The sequence below is a fragment of the Hemicordylus capensis genome, chromosome 17, assembly GCF_027244095.1.
Source record: "Hemicordylus capensis ecotype Gifberg chromosome 17, rHemCap1.1.pri, whole genome shotgun sequence".
NCBI lineage: Eukaryota > Metazoa > Chordata > Lepidosauria > Squamata > Cordylidae > Hemicordylus > Hemicordylus capensis.
The window spans coordinates 3,855,002-3,879,465 of NC_069673.1; the positions used below are offsets into that span (position 1 = coordinate 3,855,002).

Below are 24,464 nucleotides of genomic sequence, written 5' to 3' on the forward strand. Positions count from 1 at the left end.
GTTCACAGAGAGGCGGACCCGAGCGGGGTGACCTTCCACCCGGGAGAGGCACCCGGGAGAAGCCGGAAGCTTCGAAAAAAGGTGGATTCTCTCCGATTTCTTGATCCTCTGATTTCTGTTAAGTTTGCAAGACAATCTTTTGTGATCTTTCAAGAATGGGAGAGGAGAGCTGGTCTTGTGGGAACAAGCATGACTCGTCCCCTTAGCTAAGCAGGGTCCGCCCTGGTTTGCATTTGAATGGGAGACTACATGTGAGCACTGTAAGATATACCCCACAGAGGATGGAGCATCTAGGTTTGGAAGAGCATCTAGGTTCCCAGTTCCCTCCCTGGCAGCGTCTCCAAGATTGGGCTGAGAGAGACTCCTGCCTGCAACCTTGGAGAAGCCGCTGCCAGTCTGTGAAGACCATCCTGAGCTAGATGGACCCATAGTCTGAGTCAGCAAGCCGCTTGAAAGATTTTGCTTCTACATTGCTTTGCATGTAGAAGGTCCCAGGTTCACTCCCTGGCAGCATCTCCAGATATAACTGGGGGAAACTCTTGCCTGAAACCTGGGAGAGCTGCTGCCAGTCAGTGCAGGCAATACTGCCCAAGATTGGACCAAAGATCCGACACAGCATAAGGCAGCTTCCTATGTTCCGCCCGCCCCCTATATCTGCATGTTTAAAAACCAATTTGGGCATTGGCATGAGACCCACTGAACACCAAGCAGATGCTTCATTTTTTTAAAAAAAAAATCATCACGTTTCTAGTTCTCATGACCACTGCAATTCACCCAGAAGCACGTTGGGCAACGTCTGGTGAAGGCAGAAAGCCGCGCAAAAACCTGTAGCAGGGAGGTGCGGAGAGGTCCCCGTTTTGCATAGCTCCTTGGAGGAGGCAGAATACATTATGCAAAACAGGTGCAAATGGGCCCAATTTGCATCCGCGGCTCCGGTTTTCCGTTGGCTTTGGGGCTGGTTTGTTTCAAGTACAGAACATCCAGAGCTGTATCAAGCAAATCGTGGTGACCACGAACACCGCGAGCGATTTGGCATGTTCAGTGTTCGCACACAATCACCCTCCCCGCCTCCTTCCTCAACGTCTGTAAGCACACAAGCGCCAATTGGGAACATACCCAGCTCCTCTTCCGAGGCTGGATACGCTCCCTCCCTCTGACCCTGCTGGTGGCGGAGGGAACCACCCTGCTGGGCAGCGAACTCGGAAGCCCTCCGCCACTGAGCTCCCAACACGGCCTTGGTCAAACCGCCGCCTCTGAGTGTCAGCGATTCGAAGGAATCGAATGAATGGATTCATAGGAACATAGGAAGCTGGAATATACCGAGTCAGACCCTTGGTCCATCTAGCTGAGGATTGTCTACCCAGACTGGCAGCAGCTTCTCCAAGGTTGCAGGCAGGAATCTCTCCCAGCCCGATCTTGGAGATGCTGCCAGGGAGGGAACTTGGAACCTGAGATGCTCTTCCCAGAGCGACCCCATCACCTAAAGGGAGTATCTTACAGTGAACATAGGCAGCTGCCATATACTGAGTCAGACCGTTGCTCTATCTAGCTCAGTATTGTCTTCACAGACTGGCAGCGGCTTCTCCCAGGTGGCAGGCAGGAATCTCTCTTAGCCCTATATTGGAGATGCTGCCAGGGAGGGAACTTGAAACCTTCTGCTCTTCCCAGAGCGGCCCCATCCTCTGAGGGGAAGATCTTACAGGGCTCACAATTCTAGACTCCCATTCAAAGGTGCAACAGCAAGGTCAACTAACACAATACTCCAAGGCGCCTGGCGTATGTCACACAAAGGCTTAGCAAGCCCGTCTTACTCGGCTCCACACTCCAGACGGAGGAGTCCTTTCCCCTGCCAGGTCAACCTCCAAAGAGACACAGCTTGGAGGACCAGCCTGCACTGCCATCACCAAGGACGGGTTCTTGAGATGCCAGGAGCATCTATGAGGGCAGCTCAGAGTCCGAGGGCTTGTGGGCAGCAGACGGCGGAATCGGTCCAGCCGAGAAGCAGAGACAGGAGGGTGCGCCTCGGGCGGGCGGGAAGCAATTTCCCCTTTGGCCCAGGGCAGATTTAGATCACAGACACTCGACTCCGGCTGTCAGGCACAAACCAGGCTAAAAATGGTGAGCCTCTTAAGTGGCGCGGCGGGGAACTGCTCGACTAAGAAGCAGAAGGTTGCCGGTTCGAATCCCTGCTGGTACTATATCGGGCAGCAACGATCTAGAAAGATGCTGAAAGGCATCATCTCATACTGAGCGGGAAGAGGCAATGGTCAACCCCTCCTGGATTCTACCAAAAGACAACCACAGGGCTCTCTGGGCGCTAGGAGTCGAAATCGACTAGACGGCACACTTTACCTCATTCTTTGTCAAGTGCCAAAGGATGCATTTATTTTATTCAACCTGGATTCTCGAACTTGGGGCCGCAGCTCAGGGCTAAGGCATCTGCGGTGCACACAGAAAGTCCCCGGTTTACTCCCTGGCAGCATCTCCAGGTAGGGCTGGGAGAGACCCCTCCCTGAAACTCTGGGGAGCTGCTGCCAATCAGTGCGGACAATTCTGAGCTAGATGGACCACGGCTCTGACTCAGTCGGCAGCCGCTTCCTTACAAGAAAGGGCTGCAATTCTGCTGTGATTTCTGCAATCAAGGCCACATGCAATTCTGCAATTGCAATTCTGCAATTCAGACGCAATTCAGAATTCAGCAATTCTTGCAATTCTGCCATTCAAGGCCGCGTGCAATTCTGCAATCAATTCTGCTGTGAATTCTGCTGTGATGCAGAAGGTTCCAAGTTCAATCCCTGGCAGCATCTCCAGGTAGGGCTGGGAGAGACTCCTGCCAGAAACCTTGGAGAAGCCGCTACCAGGCAGTGTAGACACGACTGAGCTTGAAGAAGTGATGGTCTGGCTTGGTAGAAGGCAGCTTCCTATGATGCTGGGCTACAGCCCCCATCATCCCCTGTCACAGGCCGTTGCTGCTGGGGATGATGGGAGTTGTAGTCTTTCATCATCTGGGGGTCAACGTCTGAGAACCCCTGGCTCAAAATAAGGAACGCATGCCTATTTTCCATCGCTATAGTGCCATCCTGAGCACATGGCGTTTTGCAAAGAATGAGAAGACAAGTCCCTGCCCCAAAGGGCTCACAATTGAGAAAGCAGACAGACAGATGCACACTCCTACTTTTTTCTTTTTTTTTTTTTAACTGAAAAGAGAAACGGAAGAGAACAGAGACAGGGTTGACAGGGAAAGAATGTGAAATTATTGCAGTTATTATATGGGAATTAAACACTTAAGATCCTTCTTCTTTGAGCTTGGGAAGAGGTGGGAGGAGAAGCTTAACTCCTTCCAGTTGAGCACCAAAAGCAATTTCATTCACACACACTTTTCGGTTTGTCAATTTCCTCGTTGCTAAAGAGGCTGGTTTTCTCTCTCTCTTTTTTGGACTCCAGACCACGTGACGCAGCTGTTGGAGAGAACAGAACCCATCTGAAGATGACAATGGCACCAGGCTGCCATGCAAAGGGTGCAGTCTCTCTCTCGCCGGCTGCAGAAGGCTGGTGGAAATGTTAAAGGGCCCCTTCTTGGAAAAGCTCCCCGGCAAGTGACCACACGAGAATTCGAATCGCTTTGCTTTTCTTCCCTCTCTCTCAAGATGGCTCTTCCGCTGGAAACAGCGCCCCAGTTCCAAAGGCCGGCTCGGACGGGAGCGTAGCGCGGGCGCAGAGGGGCATGGCGGCCTCATAAATAATACAGCAACCCTTCCTAATGAGGCTATATATAGCGCCTTTCACAAATCCAGGTAGAGAGCCTGCCTTGACATCTCGAAGCGAAGGGCTCCGAAGCGAGGGATATTTTTAATTCCAGCCAAAGCGATAATTATGCGCTGAAACGGATGGTGATCTCAGCTGCAGCCGCCCAGAAGATGCCTTGGACACCGAAGCAAAAACATTTTTTTAAAAATAAAAAAAAATCACACAAGTGTTCCAGTGCATTGTAAATTTGCAAATTATTCTCTCGATGTACGCATCTGCATAAGGCACGGCTCTTTTCGCAAGTTCTGTCCCCCTCCTCTGTTACATGGATTTATTATTATTTATTATTATTATTATTATTACATTTATATCCCGCTCTTCCTCCAAGGAGCCCAGAGCGGTGTACTGCATACTTGAGTTTCTCTTTCACAACAACCCTGTGAAGTAGGTTAGGCTGAGAGAGAAGCGACTGGCCCAGAGTCACCCAGCAAGTCTCATGGCTGAATGGGGATTTGAACTCGGGTCTCCCCGGTCCTAGTCCAGCACTCTAACCACTACACCGCGCTGGCTCTCATTTCATTTTTTCTTTATTTCATTTTTATCTACTTGGAGGAGCTGAGGGAGGCACGAATGAGAGGCCCCCCACTCGACTTTTATTTTCACAACAAGCCTACGAGGTAGGTTAGGCCAAGAATTGCATGAGAGATTCGAACTCTCTATTATGGTAGCCAACTGTCATACTGCGCGGGAGATGGCAATGGCCCACCCCTCCTGTATTCTACCAAAGACAACCACAGGGCTCTGTGGTGGCCAGGAGTCGAAATCGACTTGACCAGCACCCTTTACCTTTCGAGAGAGCAGGTCTTCACACAGGGCAAAGTTAACGTATGGAATTGGCTGAAATAGGGTGTAGTGATTGCCAGGAGAATACCAGATGGCTTTAAAAGGAGACTAGTCCATTTCCCAGACTGTCCCCGCCGGCCATTTGCCACGATGGTTTCAAATGGAACTGCCAGGCTCAGAGGCAGTCTACCTGAGAATACCAGTTGGCGGGGGCGAGGCAGGAGAGGGTTCCTGCCTTCACACCTCACTCGTGGTCACCGTGTGCGACGGGACGTTGCACTCAGTGGATTCTGTGCCTGGCCCAACAGGGTTCTTCTTCAGTCCTGAACTGCGAGCCGGTCTTCCCGCCTCTCTCCCACTTTTCAAGGTGCCCCCGCCCAGGCGACCTGCAGCTCACTGACGGCAACACAGCCCCATTCCCCGCCACCGCCCCGCCAGTGAGATCATCAGCCAGCGCCTTTCCCAGCACCCTTAAGGGTATTGTCATCCCCGGGAAGAAAAACAGCCTGTTCGACGTGGAGCGCATAAAAGATGGACGCGGGCTGGGGCCGTGAGTGCCGGAGTCTGTACGCTTCTGCCATGAAGCCAGGTCAGAAAGACAATCGGATTCCGGCTTATGTAGTCCAGACTCCAGTTCCGGGCAGAGTTCAGCCGACGGGGCTGGCAGTGTCTGCTTCCGCCGCTTGCCAGACGTCCTCTGCTTGGAGAGGCAGTTTGAAGCGCCGTCCTTGATTCTGAAACAAGGGAGGCTGGTCTTGAGGTAGTGAGCAGGAACGGTGCCCTTTGCTAAGCAGGGTCCCCCTGGTTTGCATTTGGATGGGACACCACGAGCGCTGTGAGGTATTTCCCTTTAGGAGATGGGTCCGTCGCTCAGTGGTGAAGCATCTGCTGTGCACGCAGAAGGTCCCGGGTTCGATTCCTGGCGGCATCTCCAGGTCGGCCTGGGAGAGACTCCTACCTGGGAGAGCTGCTGCCAGTCAGAGCAGACAATCCTGAGCGAGATGGACCAAGGGTCTGACTCGGTATAAGGCAGCTCCCTATGCTCCTATGAGGCCTTTTAGGATAGAGACCCAGTCCCCCTTGGGTGGGTCCTCTTGTTAGGAGCAAGGAGGTAGGAAAAAGGAGCAAGGAGGTTCCAAGTGCATTGCATTTAAGAAAAAAAGAATGTATCTTGCTCTCCATCACATGTTTTTTCAAGGAGGGCTGCCAATCTGGAGAACGCAGGAGGTCCTTTTGGGAGCATTCCTCTGGACCAGCCAGAAGAAGACAGAGCTGGAAAGGCTTGTATGTTTTTTAACTTTTGTAAACCGCCTTGTGATTGTTTTTAATGAAAGGTGGTATATAAATGAACAATAAATAAAATAAGCAAAAATAAAATAAGCAAAAATAAAATAAGCAAAAATAAAATAAACAAAAATAAAATAAAAAGTTGTTGGGAAACAAGAGCATTTCAAGTTCTTTAGTCTCGGGGAAAAATGTCGCAGGGGAGAGAGAGAGAACCTTTCCTCCCTTTTCCATCCGTCGCCCCATGAGGTTGAGGACAGGAGATTCAGGACAGAAAGTACACACCTTCTGTTTGTTTGTGTATTCTTAATGAATGATAATATTGCTATTGTTAAAATCAATAAAAATTCAATTTCTAAAAAAAGGAAAGTACACACCTTCTGGGGACCCACGGCTGAGAACCCACTCTAAAGCCACCAAAGGCAGAAGACTACCGTGGCTGCGGATGATGAGAGTTGTAGTCAACCCAAGGTTGAGAACCCCTGCTATAAAGCCATCGTGACTAGGGATGATGGGAGTTGCAGTCCAAAAACCTCTGAGAACCTACAGCGGAGAACTCCTGCTTTGCAACCATGAAGGAGGAATAAGTTCCTCAACAGCTGTTAGTCAAAAGAGCATCCACAGCCAGAGGCAGTCTATCCTGGAATACTCACTTCCGAGGGCACAACCTGGGGCTCTATGCTGGCACTCTAACCACTATACCACACTGAGTCCACCCTGGCAAGGAAGGCCCTCCAACGCCACGGCCGTTTCAGTCCCCCCTTTCCCGCACCTTCCGCAGATCCAAAAACCAGCTCTCGGCGCCTCGTCCCGCTTGCCTGGCAGCAAACCCCGCTGAGCTCCCAGGGCCTGAATCTGGCCGTATCGCTGACAGACGCAGGCGCCATCCCAGCAAGACCACCATTCTGCATTCATCATCCAAAGAGCACCCGAGTTACGACACGGAGCATAAGGGAACAATCGCGGCCTCTCCCCTGAAAGGCAACGGATTCCGATTCGGCCTCACCATTTGCCGAGGGGCGCATCCGATACGTACAACAGGAAAAAAGGTTATTTCATCAGGCACAACGAGACCCACATCCCCTCCGGTAACTCTCCCCCTTCTAACACAGAGGGAGCCAGACACATCATCGTACTGAGCTGAATATGCTGGATGCATTTTGGCGTTGGGCTGATGGATGGAGGGACTCTGAAAACGCTTTCGCAAGATGCTAAGCAGCTCGGGGGAACTCTTCTTGCCTCGCTTTTCATCACGGGGTTCTGTGGGCGAATACCCCGTTGGCCCGGGGAGAGGGGAGGGATGCATTAAATCGGGGCTGCCCAACTCCAGCCCTCCTGCAGATGTCAGACTACAAACCCCATCATCCCCGACTACTGGCCACTGCGGCAGGGGGTGATGGGAGTGGTAGTCCCACATAAGCGGGAGGGCCAAATCTGGGCAGCCCTGTGTCAAATTCCTCGTTCGGAAGTATCTGAGATGAGGTTGGGGGCAGAGCCATAGATTGGCCCCTTGCTAACTGAGCCAAGAGTGAGTGGCGATTTAGCAGGGGGAGAGCAACTGGCCCTATCCGTCCCCAGCACAGGTTCACCCAAACCGCATGCTGGACCATATCTGCAGCTCTCAAGAGAAGCTGGGTGCAGCAAGGAAGACACCAAAGACCCCCCAAACAAATACCATTCCTTACGCTGGGGGGTCCCAGCAGTGTTCGCTGCAAGAGAGACTCCCAGAAGTTGTTGACTTGGCAGTGCCATCACTCCCAGCCAAAGGCCATTGCACCGGGGGATGCTGGGAGTTGTAGTCCACATCGTCTGGGAATCACTGGTACAGGGGACGCCGGTCCCCAGATGTGGCTGGACCTCCACTCCCAGCTCCACTTCTTGGGCCTGATCCAGCAGGGCTGGTCTTATGTTCTTAATGGCTGGGGAGGGGGGATAGCAGGAGAAGGCCATTTGAGAAGCCCTCGCGTTACGGATACAAATGCGACAAATATTTATAGTCCGCTTTTCAGCCGAAGCCCCCAAAGCAGTTGGCACAGATATAAATAAATATACGGGCTCCCTGTCCCCGCAAAGGGCTTGCAATCTAAAAAAAAAAAAAAACCAAAGACTAACGCCGGCCCTGGAGGGTGCTGGGGACGGATAGGGCCAGTTGCTCCCCTCCTGCTAAATACAAGAGACGTGCCACTTTTTAAAAGCGCCTCTCTGCCCCGTTTGCAAGGGCCAGCCGAGCAGCCTTTCACGAGCCTTTGCAACTGCCGGCAACACTGTCGCCCTCGGGCCTCTGCTGGAGGATGAGCAAAAAAAACCCCTCGCCGTGGCTGCCCTCCGTCTCCCCGCGATCCGGAGAGCACGCTTGGCTCGGGCCCCGGAGTCCCTCGCCTCTCCCCAGCAGAGCTGCTTGGCGTGCAAAAATAGCCCGGCATGACTTCACCGGGGAGGAAGCCCGAGCCGTTCCAGGAGAGGGCGGCCTGTGTTTCTGGTTACCGGCTTCCTCGCCGCTGGCCGGGCTCTGGCCCAAGCCCAGACCGCGGCTCCCCGAGGGACACGGGAGCGGCAGGGGCGCGTGGGAACCGGGCTGCAGGAGGCCGCCGCTCTCTGCCGGGAGGGAGGGGCGTGCAGAGGGAGCCGGGGGGGGCACCCTCGCTGCGTGAAGTGGCTGGGGGTCTCCGGCAGGGCGGCCCTAGATGATCTGGGGGGCCGGAAGAGGCTGCAAATATCCCTCCTGGGACAGAAGAAAAGCCCTCTTGGATCAGGGCGGAAGGCCCGGCAGGAGTCGAAATGCGGCCTTGCCCCTGGGCCTTGCTGGGGGGCAGCCCCCTTTCAGAACGGACCTCTGCACGCTTGGAGTGGGGGGTGGGGGGTGGGGAGGGAGGGGGCTGCTGCCAGCCGCCTCCTCCTGGCCAGCTCCGGGAGGAGTACGCAGTCCCTGTGGCAGGAATCCCCAGAGCGCGTCGACTACAACTCCCAGCATCCCCAGCTGCAGTGGCCTTTGGCTGGGATGATGGGCACTGTAGTCCACCACAACGAGGAATCCCCGGTACAGGGTACACCGGGGGGGGGGGGAGGCATTTCTTGAAGTCTCGGATCGGTCCTTGAAGTCTCGGATCGGTGCAAGGCTCGGATGGGTCCGGATGGGGGACTCTCCGCCACGGGCCGCATCGATGGCCACCAGCTTGGATGGCTTTAAGAGGGACGTGGAGCAATTCACGGAGGACGGGGCTCTCCGTGGCTACTAGTCTTGTCCGGGTGGCTCGAGGCTGCCTCCGGGCTCAGAGGCAGGATGGCTCTGAATCCCAGTCACATGGGAACAGCGGCAGGAGAGCGGGCAGGCCTTCATCTCTTCATCGCTCCCCAGAGGCAGCTGGTGGGCCAGTGGGGGGAACTGGATGCTGGACCAGACAGGCCTCCACCCTGATCCAGCAGGGCCGTTCTGATGGTCTCAAGCCAGCCCTCTGCTCCCCGGCAGCATACGGTATACTGCTTCTGAACCTGGAGGCTCCATTTCTCCGCCATGACTAATAGCCACTGATAAACCCATCAGAAAGCCATCACGCTGGCGACTATCCTCACGCCTTGCGGCGTCAAATCCAATAAATTAAACTGGGCCCTGCGGGACAGACCATCCAACGTGCTCCCATGCGAACGCCACGGAAACAGAAGAGACTTGGGCAGGACAGATGGGACTCCTATGAAGCTGCCTACTTGGGCCAGTTCCTCAGGGTCTTTCCCCACCATGATCTTTTCAACTGCGCATGCCAGGGATTAGGAACCTAGGCAGCTGCCATATCCTGAGTCAGACCCTTGGTCCATCGAGCTCAGGATTGTCAATCCAGGCTGGCAGCAGCTTCTCCAAAGTTACAGACAGGAGTCTCTCTCAGCCCGATCTTGGAGGTGCCCCCAGGGAGGGAACTTGGGGCCTTCTGCATGCAAGCAGGCCGGCGCTCTTCAGCGGAGCTAGCGCCCCACAAGGGGAAGATCTCCCAGCGCTCAAACACGGAGTCTCCCATCCCAATGCAAACCAGGGCCGACCCTGCATAGCAAAGGGGAGAATTCGTGCCTGCTACCTCCAGCCCAGCTCTCCTCCCAGGACTGCACCGGGGACCATCGGCATGCAAAGCAGACGCTCCACCTCGGAGCAACGACCCCTCCCCACTCAGTGGTCCGCAACCGGACGTTGCTGAACTACGACTCCCAGCATCCCCAGCTACTTTGTATCATGGCGGGGGATGATGGGAGTTGTAGTTCCACCACCTCTGGAGGAACCCAGGCTGGGAACCCCTGGTGACAGGCAGCCCCTCTCCGGGGTTTCATACAGGGGTCTCTCCCGGCAAGAGGAGGAGGAGGAGAAAGAAGAAGAAGACCTGCTCTCTCCCTCTCGGGCACGCCGACAGGACGCCCGGAAGGAAAGGGTGCCTTTAGACATTTCTCCGTTCCTTTCAGAACTTGCAACTTCCCTTCGTGGCATGCCGGCATTGGCAGGGGCTGAGCATCTGCTTTGCATGCAGAAGGGCCCAGGTTCCCTCCCCGGCAGCTTCTTCCGGCTGGGCTCGGAAATGCCCAACCCGAAGGCCTGGAGAGTCACTGCCGGTTACTGTCGGCAGTTCTGAGCCAGAAGATGCGGCCGTCTGGCCTGATTGAAGGCAGCTTCGTCGGTTTATTTATAGAGCAGGGCTGTACCTGCTCTGGATGTGGTTCAGTCCTTGGGAGATCAGTCATGGCAGACATGCGGACACAGAAAGTTGCCTTAGAAGGAGTCAGACCCTTGGTCCGTCTAGCTCAGTACTGTCAACACTGACTGGCAGCGGCTCTCCAAGGTTTCAGGCAGGCGTCTCTCCCAGCCCTACATGGGAAAACGACTGAACCCTCTCAAGTCCAGTTCCTGCACCAGATTCCCATGATGCCCCCGAGATCCTCCAAATGTAGGGTACAAGCGTGCAGAAGATCTTGGGAGAATACTGGGGGGAAATCTTGGTAATCCAGCACAGGCGCTGGATTTGGGTGGGTTCAGATGTCACGCCTACCGGGCGCGCGTACTGCCCATTACCGACGTGTCCCCAGCTTACCGACTTGCAGTGGATTGGGTGAATTCACCCAGAGTCACAATGGCTTCCAACTGGAATCTTAGCAAATTCGCCAGCCTGATTTCTGTCAGATTACACACACACTCTCTCTCTCTCTCCCAGGGCACTGCTTGACATTAATCTCTTCGGCGCTAAGCCCTGGGGGCACATTCACCAGTAAGCCTTCCCTTTAAGCTAGAACCTTGTAATCGTCTTCCAAAGGGGAGGGTTCCACCTTCCGATTCCGCCCTGTCCCCTCCGCAGGGAACCCGCACAATCCCGCTCCAAATAACCGGACGGAAAGCAGAACCCCAATCCGGCAATTACCATGCACTGTGCAAGCCGTTTGCCTTCAGTCTCCATCCAAAAGCCAAATCATTCATTCGGTGCACAGAAGAGCAAAATGTAAGCGATACGCCCGTTTCAAAAATCCGCTCCCACCCTTTCCCGTGTATACAATTCCATCCAGGCGGTTAAAGCTCCCGTACAAAACAGAAATCAATTCTCGATTCCAGCTCCTCGTACTGACCTCACGCAAGAGGAACCGGGATCCGTTTACCCCCTTCGCGGCAAAACAACCGTATGCATTTGGGAGGGGGGGGCCCGACAGAAACACAGTTTTTAAATTTTATTTCACTTAAAGGCTCTATCGCAGAAACATTTTCTCTCCAGTTCAGAACGGTTCTCCAGCATTTTGCCGGGCTATTTCGGAGGCTCGTCTGCCGCCACGGAAAGCAAAGGAAGGCGCCAAGAACGTTGCAGAAAGCCGTCCGTGGGCACGGAAGAGGCTGTATTTAAAAATAATAATAATAATAATAACAGTATAAATAAAACAGACTTACCAGCTCGACTGATCCGTAATGCTTCCTGCTGAATTCCCCCCTTCTGCAGCCCAGGTCTTCAGAGACAGAGCTGGAATACAAATGCTTCATCAGTAGACATCGCTAACTGGCCCCACAAGCGTCCGGGGAAGGTGGGGGGGGGAGAAAAAAAGAAAAACTGATTCCCCCCCTCTGGGCTGTGCAGAGGGACGTCCTGCCCGGCGTAGGGCCTCAGGGCTTCAGGAGACCCTCCCCGAAAGGAAAGCCACACCAATTTCGCGCAGCCATTGCGGAGTCTGGTTTTCTGGAAAAAAGCAGCGGCCGGGGGGGGGGGGAGTGAAGGGCTGGAGTGGGGGGGGGAGCGAGAAGCTCGACGCTGCCCGCCTGCCCGATTGGAAGGCAAAAAGCTACAATTCAATTAAATATTTAGTCATGGCACAATGATCGATCGGGGAGGGCCGAGGCAGACATCCGTGGCTGGTAATTGCATTTGCGAATCTCTCCCCCTCTCCTAATCCATCCAACTGGGCGGGTGCGGGGTGGGGGGGGAGAGAGAGAAATCCTGCAGCAGATTCAGGATGCAGAGGGAGGGGGGGAAGCCCCAGGCAGACCACCAACCCCCCCCCGGTGAAATCAGCCTGCACCCAAGCCAGGCGGCATAATCCACTTTCTTTTTCCGGACGCCTGCCCGGGAGACGGGCTCGCTGTTCAACGGGGGGGGAGAGGGGATTGTGCCTCTCCGGACTTGCACCCGGAATACGAATGACCTTCCTCTTTGTCACGGGGGACAAGGGACGTCCGGCCCGAGCGGGAGCCCCCCCGGGAGAAGGAGCGATGCGGAGGGATGTGCCGGCCGTTCTCCGCCCAGGGTCCTCTGGAGACAGAGTCCCAATGGCTGCCGGCCGATGCAGCAAAGGGGCTTGCCCTTGGAGGAGGGTGCCCGTCGCAGCTCTGCGAGAGTCTCGCCGACGCGCAGAGCTCTCCAGGGTTTCGGGCAGGGTTTTCCGGAGCCCCCCCGCCGCAAGCTTCCCCAGACGGCAGGCTTGACTGCCGGGCTGAAATGCACCTTAAATGGACGCCCAAAGTGGATTTTGGTTTTTGTTTTTGTTTTTAACCCCGGAGAGAAATTGGGTGACATTCTGACGTGCAGCGAAAAACCCAGATCGCGTGGGAAGGGCTGCCCGAGAGCTGGCAGGGACGTCGGGGTGAATCTGGCCGCTACGTGGACGCAGCAGTTGGAGCCGCGAGCGGGCGTTTGAACCTGGGCTTTTAAGACACCGGAAGCAGCCCTTGGCCCGAGCCCGACCCTTGGCCCGTCCAGCTCAGGACAGCCCACACTGGCTGGCAGCAGCTCTTCAAGGCTTCCGGCAAGAGTTTCCGTTCTCTGGGAAAGGGGGCCACTGGGAGACGCAGGAGGGAAGCAAGCCACCGCGACCCCCGACATCCAGGGCCACTGGCCCAGGGCTGCCCCCCCCCGCCCCGATCCTGCCTCAAGCCTCCAGGTTGGCTCCTAGATCAACGCCAGCTCCTTGGCTCCGACAGTGTTTCTAACCTCCCCCTCCGTCTGGCCCACTTGGCTACCAGCGGAACCTGGCCGGCATTCCAGACCTGTTGGCCGCTGTCTGCCTTCCAAGAGGAGGCCGCGGAGGCTGTGAAAGGCCTGTGTAAGAGAGGACCGTGCTGGGCAGAGAGGCACCATGAAGGGCCCCCCAAGACGAAGGTCTCCCCTTGTGCTGCTCAGGACTCTGGATTTCTGGACTCCTCGCTCTTTCATTCTCTCTTTCGTTCACACACACCCCAGAGGTGTGGGTTGACTGCAGCCACATTTTTTCTAGGGGGAAACGAAAACCCAACCGCATGACCTGCGGAGCAGAACCCAGACGTGAAACCAAACCAAACCCCGGCATGACGCACAGAACTCAGCAGCAACCCAACCACACACCAAAGCGCCGATGGACAAGCCTCGAGAATTTCTTCTGGGGAGCCAGAAGCCAGCCCCCCAAATTTGAGCTGGTCTGGTGGTCGCAAGCATGACTTGTCCCCGTAGCTAAGCAGGGTCTGCCCTGGTTGCATTTGAAAGGGAGACTTGATGTGTGAGCACTGGAAGATATTCGTCTCAAGGGATGGAGCCGATCTGGGAAAAGCAGAAAGTTCCCAGTTCCCTCCCTGGCAGCATCTCCAAGATCGGGCTGAGAGAGACTCCTGCCTGCCACCTTGGAGAAGCCGCTGCCAGTCCGTGAAGACAATACTGAGCTAGATAGACCAATGGTCTGACTCAGTAGATGGCAGCTTCCTATGTTTCTATGTTGAGAAACTGGCACTCGGCAAAATTAACTGACTCGGCTACGGGCACCGTGGAGGGCGAGGGGAGAGGTGTATCCCCTCGGCAAGCGATGCAGAAGAGAAGCAGGGCTTCCTGAGGCACATTCCAAGTAAATAAGTCTAGCATGGGCATATCTGGGCCTAGGCACCACGGTTAAGTTTCTAGGCGCCATGCCTACCGGCGTCTGGGATTTCTCAAGCCCTGGAAATACATTTCTATTCCGAAGGCACCCTTTTCATTTCTCTTTAGGCGTTCCCACATGCGAAGACAGTAATCCTGGGAGTTGCGATCACTTCCTTCTGGCCGGACGTCCATCCTTTTCCTAAATCGGAGCAGTGTCGGACCATGACGTTTCCAAAATGTTATTCGCCCCCAAGACGTTTGCTTGATTACCAGCTCTGGATCGGAGGCAACAAGAGGGAGAATGCTCTGCCTTGTGGTTCCCTTGGGCACTGGCCTCATGTGTTTCGGTGAAACGGATAAATGATCACATCATGACTGCTTCTGCGGGGCGGGTAGGGTTTTGTTAGTATCAATACTGACGTCAACATCAAGGACAAAAATACACCAGTAATGTGCAGGGGAAAGATGCAATCCTAGAAACTTGGAGAGGAGAGCTGGTCTCGCGGTAGCAAGTACGAATTGTCCCCCTTTGCTAAGCAGGGAATGCCCTGATTTGCATTTGGATGGGAGACTACATGCGAGTGCTAAGACATTCCCCTTAGGGGATGGGTCCGTAGCTCGGCGGAGGAGCATGTGCGTGGCATGCAGAAGGCCCCAGGTGCATCTCCAGGTAGGGCTGGGAGAGACACCTGCCTGAAACCTTGGAGAAAACTCCTAACCCATCAGGTTCCACTTCGGGGACCATTCAGCCAACTCCAAAAATCTGCCAGGTCCTCAAAGAGTACCTTTCCCCCCCAAAAAAAACCTCCAAAAGCTGTGGAGTTTTTTGGGGTGCAGTACATTTCCGAAGCATCCCCCCAATCTCCTCTCTTCCTGCACTTAAAAAAAAATTCACTGCGCAAGCCATTTCGGCTCATCCCCCTATGGTTAGGTTTGCAAGGGAACGATGCTTTTGTGAGGGGCCCTGGTTTCAACCTAGGAGCAACCCAGCTCACGTCAACCAGCCTTGTTTATTGGCGGTCACCACCTGCCAGCGTGGTGTAGTGGCGAGAGTGCTGGGCTAGGACGCCACGGAGACCCGAGTTCAAATCCCCGTTCAGCCATGAAACTCACTGGGTGACTCTGGGCCAGTCACTTCTCTCTTCGTCTCACCCACCCCTCAGGGTTGTTACAAATGGGTTTGGAGTATGCATACGGGTTTCTTAAGCAGTTTGCGTTCTTACGCACTTGGCTTTCTCCTAATGCATCAATATTAATATTCAATATAATATAATATAATAGAATAGAATAGAATAGAATAGAATAGAATAGTCAATATTAAACATTTAATACAGTCATGTATACTCCGCTCTGGACTTTTCAGAGGGAGAGCAATGCATAAGTAAAATAAAATAAAATAAAAAGTATCCTCATTTAGGAAACCACAGGGGAGAAGTGAAAAATGCTTTAAATCAGTGGTTCCTAACCTGGCGTCCTTCACATATTGCTGATCTGCCTCTTCCAGCATCCACTTGAGATACAACTAGCCACACACCCAACTTTTCTCATGGAGCCCCCAACCCTGCAGAGGCAGAGAGAGCTGGAAGTTGAGCAATTTTTGTCAGTTCTAAAAAGGGATTTTTCTTCCCCGTTTCTGGGACCATCCGTTTCTCCCTGCAGTCTAATTCTGCAGCTGGGTGTGATGGTTGCCACAGAAACCGGTCCAGAAATAAGTCTGGTTCGATGGACGGCTATTACTGACGGGGCCGCGGGTGGGGAATGGGAGCCAAAAACGGCCACCGCGGCCACGAAGGGGCTCTTTTGCTCGCCTCCCAAAGACAGCCACTGACTTCAAAGGCTGAGACGGCCTAGTGCAAGGAATGCAGAAGAAACCCAGGACATCTCTCGGCTGGGGTTCGATTCAGGCTTCCTTTTTCCCGGCGTCTTTTTTTAACCCCAACACCATGGGAAAAAGGATCGCATGTCAGCGAGCGGCCACAGCCGAACACCAAACTAACCACAAGTTATGCACAAAGGACCGATGAGTCGGTGCTTGGGGGGGGGGGAGCTGCTTGCTACAGAAGTGGTTTTGAAGATCTTTTTCTGGGGGAACCCGGAGTTCCTCTGGAGTCAGATCCGGCGGGGGCACAACTCCATCACGGGAGAGATGCTTCCCTGGAAGGCGACATGGTCACAACCGCCTGTGGGAAACAGCCAGCTCCTCGCTGCATGAGGGCATAAACTGCCTGGAGGCCAGGACTAGCTATTTCGGGAGGGAGGCGTGAGTGGGATAAACCAGAGTTCTTAGATGCTGGACTACAACTCCCATCATCCACCGCCGTTGCAGCTGGGGGTGATGGAAGTCATCCGTCCCCGCCCCCAGGAGTTCTCAAACTTGGCCCCCCACATCTGGCTGGACCCCAACTCCCATCATCCCCAGCTGCTGCAACAGGGGGTGATGGGTGCAGTAGTCCAACAACATCGGGGGGGGGGGGCAAGTCTGAACCCCTCCCCCGGGATAAAGCACCATTTATAACACTGTGCCTCTATCCCAGCTAGAAAATGATCCTGCCAAGCTGGCTAAGTATATTTTTTTCAAGGAATTGGCATTTTTGTTACCGTAGGCATGGAGCAAAGAAACGGATTTTTGCAAACAAGAAAAGAAGAAGAAGAAGAAGAAGAAGAAGAAAAGAAGCTTGGGGGGAAATACAGAAAAATAGACACACACACCCCACCCCCGCCGACACTTCCTCCAGTATAAACACTAAAGTCAGCTGGACCAGCAGAGCGAGGGGGGAGTCCCGTCCCCCCCCCCCCCCGCCGAGGGCGTCTCTTTCCTGTGCAGATGTCAAGATGCCTTTTCCAGCTCCAACAGTACTGCTGCCATGAAGGCAGAAAGAAAATCTGCCTGGTAAATGCATCAGGTTCGCTGGGTTGGGAGAACTCAGGCCTGGTCCCTCCAATGCTAGCTGCCAAGTCAGACCCCGAGTCCATCTAGCAAAGGGCCGTCTACACTGACTGGCAGCAGCTCCCCACCGTTTTAAGACAGGAGCTGTTCCCAGCCTGACCTGGAGACGCTGCCAGAGACGCCACCTGGGACCTGCAAAGCAGATGCTCTACTGCTGAGCTACAGTCTCATCCCCCTAAAAAGATGTGATCTATGTAGTACACAGGAAGCGGCCACATACTGAGTCAGACCCTTGGTCCATCTAGCACAGGATTGTCTACCCAGGCTGGCAGCAGCTTCTCCCAGGTTGCAGGCAGGAGTCTCTTTCTCAGCCCCATCTTGGAGATGCTGCCAGGGAGGGAACTTGGAACCTAGATGCTCTTCTCAGAGCGGCCCCATCTCCTAAGGGGAAGATCTTCCAGTGCTCACACATGCAGTCTCCCATCCAAATGCAAAGCAGGGCAGACCCTGCTTAGCAAAGGGGACAAGTCATGCCTGCTGCCACGAGACCAGCGCTCCTCCCATAGGCCAGCTCAGTAACCTGTTCAGAAGACATACCCTACCGCAAAGCGGATTTCAATGCCATCCCCAAATGTCACTGGTAAAATTAAATTGAAGCACATATAAACAGGCACAACAGCAGAAGCATTTATCCAAATACGGTTATTTACGTGGAACACCCCAAACAGGTGAGCGGATCCAGTTTGTTTGTGGCGATTTCATGATAAACAGACAAGCACCAAAAATAAAACACAGATATTTGCACTGCAACAGGGTAAGGCCGCCGCTGACCTGCAGCCAGGTCCCAATCCTGCCCTGTCGACGCAAAGCTCAGAAACTGCCACCGCTTTTCCACCCTGGCCCAGCTCGATTTAGTCACCAAGTCTAAAAATACGTAACGGAAAGAGCCTTAAATCCTTCCTCAATTTATTTCTGCCTCCAGTTTCTCCCCCTTCCTCTCTTGTCTCTCTTGCGCTGGCTTCAGATTTGTGAGCACCTTGGGGGCAGAGACCTAAATCTTCTACAGAAAACATGCTTCTCATTCTTTGATCACACACCCCAACAGCTCTACCTACCTAATGACTTGCAAATTTGCCCCTGGGGGAGGTGGGGGGAGGACATTCAGAGCTTAGAGCAGGGATAACCATCCTAAGGCCCTCCAGCTGTTGCTGGACTACAACTCCCATCACCCCCTGCCATGGTGTGGCAGGCCATACTGCGCGGGAGACGGCAATGGTCAACCCCTCCTGCGTTCTACCAAAGGAAACCACGTGGCTCTGCAGAGACCGAGGCAAGGCACGCACCGTATCGGGTTCCACAGTCGGTCAAGCCATAAAGCCCAGAATGTACAATACGGAAGGGTTTTATTTGGACCAGGGAAGTGGAGGGACCGGGCGGCATTAACAGAAAGCAGAGAGAGGGAGAGAGAGTCCCTAACCTGCCCGTAGATCTGAACATCTAGAAAGGCCCCCAGCTGGTACTGAAGAGCATGGAGGCCACGGGGCCAACTCAGAAGAGGAAACAGCCGGAAAATCCTCCTCTTTGAGCCGCGTGCATGCAGGAAAGAGGGAAGGCAGCCGGCCAGTCGCTACTGAGCAGGTGGGGACAAGGCCCAAATGACGGAAGGGTGCCCCACTACAGTGGGGCGGGGTCTGGCTTGGATGCTCCAGGTGAAAAGGGGAGGAAACCTCCGTCCTGCCAGACGGGGCCACTGAAAGGGAACTTAGGCTGCTGCCATCTACTGAGTCAGACCCTTGGTCCATTTAGCTCAGGATTGTCTTCACAGACTGGCAGCGGCTTCTCCAAGGTTGCAGGCAGGAGTCTCTCTCTCAGCCCCATCTTGGAGATGCTGCCAGGGAGGGAACTTGCGACCTAGATGCTCTTCCCAGAGTGGCTCCATCCCCTGAGGGGAATATCTTGCAGTGCTCACACTTCTAGTCTCCCATTCAGATGCAACCAGGGCAGACCCTGCTTAGCTAAGGGGGCAAGTCATCCTGGCTACCACAAGACCAGCTCTCCTCTCCAATGACCTAATTGCTCTCTGGGTCTGAACATATACGTAGTTTCATAGAACATAGGAAGCTGCCATCTACTGAGTCAGACCCTTGGTCCACCTAGCTCAGTATCGTCTTCACAGACTGGCAGCGGCTTCTCCGAGGTGGCAGGCAGGAGTCTCTCTCAGCCAAACCTGGAGATGCTGCCAGGGGTGGAACCGGCAACCTTCAACACGCACAGCAGATGCTCCCCTGCGGAGCTACTGCACCCCAATTCCCATCATCCCCTGCCACGGCGGGCAACAGCTGTGGATGATGGGAGGTGTCTTGCCCGTGTTGGGAGAGCTGAAGCTGTGCGGGCCCCGCCCTGCATCCCTCAGGGCTGGAGTTGGGACTTCCCACTGGACGAGCCCAGGGCACTAGAGACCCGGTACCCGCCCTGCGTCCAGATGGACAGTCCCCTGGGCCTTCCACAGCCCGGCCTGTCGATGGGGAGAGTCTGCACCTTCAAGGGGGTCAGACAGGGCTGCGGCTCAGTGGCGAGAACCCTTCCTTTCCAATGCCAGGGAGAGCTCAGACAAGACCGAAGAAGCCGTCTGACTCAGCCTACGGTGAGGTATGCATAGATTATGGAGGTGAGTCATGGCTCGGAAGACGAACACCTGCTCTGCATGCAGAGAGTCCCAAATTCCATCCTTGACTTTACTAATTAAATTATCTCGGGGAACAAGGCTGGGAAAGATCTCTGCGTGAAACCCTGAGGAGATCTTGCCAGTCAGAGCAGACAACACCCGGCTAGCTAGACCAAGGGTCTGACTCCGTAGGCAGCAGCCCTGAACGCTCGTGTGGAGCTTTTTCCCATCATTTCATCTCCACGCCACAAAGATGCTTCAGCTGCTATGTTGTTCAAGACACAAAAGCCCAGCTCAGGGCACGGAACAAGACGACAAATAAAGATGTACCAACTCCCTAATCCTCCAGTCTTCCTAGTTTCTTGGGTCTACAGTAGTTTCTTTTCAAAAAGCCAACAGGAAACAGGCATCGTTGCCTGCAGTTCTCACCTGGCCTGGCCCTTGTGCCCCTGAACAGTTGCTCAACAGGCCGAACTCCAACAGGGACAGCTTTCCCTTCACACCACAGCTATGGCTGGGAGGCAGCCACGCTGTATCTGAGCCGTATTTGTCTACAGCAACACTATCTTCACGGAACAAATGCAATATGTATATCGTCAGATTTAAACAGCTTTAGTCGTTTTTAAACAAGCGTTGCGCTCACATTTCAAATGACCTTATTGCTGACAGTAAAACGGCCTGTACCCTCTTTGGATGGATGGAATCTAAATGAAACGGAAGCATCAAGAAAACCAAAACAGGGCCAAAAACCTAAAACCAACTAAAAGAAGGAAAACAAACCAGAGCAGACATGAACCGAAATACACACCAGCCAGCAAGCAAACCCCGTTCTAGAAGAAGCCACTTGATGATGTTTGCAGCTCCTAACCGTCTCCTTGCATTTCAGTTTTTTTCGGGCAACAGTTGAAAGGGGGCCGTCTGCCTTGGGACGCCAAGCCACGCCAAGAGCAATAAAAGAGTAAAAAATCAATGGAATGACCAGGTGCAGCCGTTCCCCTCCTCTGGGGGTGGAGAGGGGGAGCTGCACCTCACCAACTTCTGCCTGTTCTGCTGGGGTTTTTTTCGGGGGGGTGCAGGTTTTTAGATTGCAAGCGCTTTGGGGACAGGGATCCACCTGATTTGTTTATTTATTTCTCTAGGTCAACCACTTTGGAAACTTTTGTTGAAAAGCAGTATATAAACATTAATATAATTGTTATATATATATTTATGTTCCGCTTTTCAACAAAAGTTTCCAAAGCGGTTTGCACAAACAAACAAATGATGATGATGCTAATTTGTTGTTAAAAGGTACGTGTTCTGGGGGGGCGGGGGGAAGAGGGGAGCAGAGCCCCGCCCGCCCTGCGCATAGCCACGCCCCTTGGCCCAAGCCACGCCTCCACAGAAGCCCCGTCCGCTAATTACCGTTGCGCGACGCTGAAGAGGCGAGGATAGGCCGCCTCGGCGCTGCTGGGCTCCATCCCCTTGGCGCGCCCCGGGGCTCATCCCTCCGGGGCCGGCCACCGCTCCGGCTGGGCTCCGAGGGTCGACTAGGCGCCGAAGCCCACATTCCCCTCACCGAGGCACCAGGCGCCCGCCCCTTTCCCCCGAGCCAGCCAATGGCGACCCTGCTGCGCGCCGCTGCCCCGCCCCTCACAGCACCCTGACCAATCATGACGTCAGCCCGACTTGCTTTCTAAACAGCGGGACCGCCAGCCAACGGCAGCCGCCCCTGCCACACTAGCGCCCGCCTCCCCACGCGGCTCGGCAACCAATGGCAGGCTCCCCGGTGGAAGCAGTGCATCCTGGGGCTTGTAGTCGCTAGACGGAGGAAGGGAAGGGAAGGTCTTTTTGCCCTTTGGGTAGACCTCCTCCTCCCCGCCGCCAAAACGGCGCATGCGCCTTGAATGGGTCGCCAGCACCCATCCGCGCGCACAAACGCAAGCCGGACTCCAAGCACGTGCACGCACAGACGCACCAGATTTTTTTTTTAATGCAATTTACACCTATTTGCATGTATCTGCATTTTGCATGCTAATTGTGATTGAGGGAAATAAAATGTGACTGGAGGAATCACAAGGGAGGCAGCATGGCATAGTGGTCAGAAAGTCACACTAGGACTAGGGAGACCCAGGTTCAAATCCCGTCCTTGCAGTTTACTGGGTGATTCTGGACAGTCACTACCTCCCAGTCTGGCCTACCTCACAAGGCTGTTGTGGGGGAAGCGGTGCTCCTTGGGAGGTGGTGGGATATTAATGTCATATAATGGAATGAACTTAGCTAGCAACAGAGAAGGAAGGAACGCAGTGAAGCTAATGGACAAAGTGCTTGCTGACGGAACTCCCCGCCACCAGACGTAGCAGTGGCTACTAGAATTCTTGGAGGGAAGTTCCATAGAAAACAACTAGCCACGATCGTTAAATGCAACAGGGGTGTGGCAAAAATGGAGTGGGGCTTGGGACAAAAGTGGAGATGGGCCCCTGATGAGCCGGTGGCACCTGAAGATGGACCCCTCCTGATGGTCTTAAGGAGCGGTGGGGCTCTTGTAGAGAAAGGTGCTCTCTAGTAACCCGGACCTAAGCCATTCTGGACTTTATATAGCCCTGCCCCTGAAACAGAACCTCCAGGCTTAGACGCAGTGTACCTGAGAAGACAAACTAGGGGAGCACTCCCCCCTGCTCCTGCTGCTTCGGAGCTTCCTCGAGGTATCTGCCCAGCCCTCTTTGAGCCGACCTCGCACCTCCTCGTGAAATAAAGGAAGACATTAAAAGGACAAAAGAGGGCATGTCACCATCTTATAATCTATGGGTTTCTCTCTCCCAAAATAGCACAGTGTTTTGCAGATAGAAAGTGGGGCGGGGGGGTGGAGAAGAGGCCCAGAGAGCACAGTGGAAATTCTTCAGAGGCGCAGAAGTGTTTCCATATGTGAGATTTTAACAGAGGACGCAGTGGGAAAGTGCAGAGGGAGATGCAAATTTAAAAACTGGGAACGCTCTCTTTTCCCTTGTGCTTTCGATCTGAACTTTAGGGCACAAGAAGTGAATACATCAGTCACTTGACCTGACATGGCGTTTTAGGAACTATTCACTGTTCTTGCAGTGTGACCGAGGTTCCCAGCAACTGGACCCCCAGATGTTGCTGGACTACAACACCCATCATCCAGGGTGACTTTGTGTCTGTGGGTGATGGGAGGTGTAGTCTGACAACTTCTAGAGACCCCACTGCTGGGAACCCCTGCCAAATGGGGATTATAATTATACTAATCTACCCTATGGGGTTCTTTTCTTTTCTCTACAATGCCTTTTATCGGAATGAAACCCAAAGCAGTTTCCACCCATGATAAGCGGAAAAACTTTTAAAGGGCTCTCGGTCTATTGCTGTCCTGGCTTTTCGAACGGCTGCTCTTCAGAGGATCTGTGTGGGGCTGTAGAGAGAAATAGCCCACACCCCACACAGAAGTACGCTATCCAGCATATAGGACCAAGCAGCACCAGAAGCTTCTGTCCCCAGCGGGAGGCAATCCTGGGAAATGTCCATTGCTCAGGCCTCACTGTTGGAAGGAGGGTGATGCTGGAAGCATTCTAAAAATGCAACGTTTGTCATAAGAACAGCCCTGCTGGATCAGGCCCAAAGCCTCTCTAGTCCAGCCTCCACGTCATTTGCGGAGAGCCACAAAGGACGCTGCCCGACCGAGTCCGACCCTTGGCCCGTCGGACATAGCATTATCTACTCTGACCGGCAGTGACTCTCCAAGATTTCAGGCAGGGATCTCCCAGCTGCCAGAACTGAACCTGGGACCTTCGGCATGCAAAGCAGACGCTCGACCACTGTGTACGGCCCCACCTGTGTCAACTTACAAGGTGCGAAAGGTTAGGTCCTTGCCCCAGGAGGCTTACAATCTTTAACCCAACAGAGCAGGGATGGAGATGGACCTGGAAGTGAATGGGAACACAGGGCTTTCTGCGACACATAAATCGGCCGGCTTAAGGATTATTAAAGGAGCCGCCACTCAGAAAAGGTGGAGGCGAGACATCAGAGGTAGATTGCAATAAAATTTCCCTGCATACATAGCTGGAACACCTCGGTGCCAGGATCCTTCTTGACTGGCTGAGGGCAAGAAGCCCAGGCTGGCCTGTAGCCCGTCCGGGGTGGGTGGGGGTGGTTTGTGGCCAACTGCAGTAAATGTAGGGGTGTCACACAGCCCGTTTCTGGCAGCCTCCATAGGAACATAGGAAACTGCCATATACTGAGTCAGACCCTTGGTCTATCTAGCTCAGTATTGTCTTCACAGACTGGCAGCGGCTTCTCCAAGGCTGCAGGCAGGAGCCTCTCTCAGCTCTATCTTGGAGATGCTGCCAGGGAGGGAACTGGGAACCTTCTATGCTCTTCCCAGAGCGGCCCCATCCCCTAAGGGAGGAATATCTTCCAGTGCTCACATGTAGTCTCCCATTCAAATGCAAACCAGTGCAGACCCTGCTTAGCTAAGGGAACAAGTCATGCTGGCTACCACAAGACCAGCTCTCCTCTCCGAAGCTGGCCATCAGGACAGACCTGCCCGATCCTGACCAAGTTTGCCGAGAAGTGCACCCCAGAGATACGAGTGGGGCTTACTTCTTATTTATCGATTGGGCTAGTCGTTCGCTGGGCATCCGCCCAGGCTGGTCATCCAACCTCGCGAAGGGGCAGCTTGCATGGCTCAAGCTAAAGGAGTCGGCGCTTCCTGTGCAGAGGG

At 54.1% G+C, this 24,464-nt stretch overlaps 1 protein-coding gene across 3 annotated transcripts in view; it reads right to left on the minus strand.

The window, feature by feature from the left end:
- GARNL3 (GTPase activating Rap/RanGAP domain like 3) overlaps positions 1 to 24,464 on the minus strand; it is an 81,581-nt gene that overhangs the window by 45,723 nt on the left and 11,394 nt on the right. The window contains exons 1-2 of one of the 3 annotated variants that reach the window (XM_053282042.1): positions 21,158 to 21,321; positions 11,777 to 11,846 (exon numbers count right to left, since the gene is read on the minus strand). In XM_053282042.1, coding sequence (XP_053138017.1) covers positions 11,777 to 11,846; positions 21,158 to 21,213 — 126 coding nt within the window. In that variant the 5' untranslated portion in view covers positions 21,214 to 21,321. Of the gene's footprint in view, positions 1 to 11,776; positions 11,847 to 20,561; positions 20,612 to 21,157; positions 21,322 to 24,464 lie in introns of those variants that run through there. The other 2 variants (XM_053282043.1, XM_053282041.1) reach the window with 2 other exon arrangements.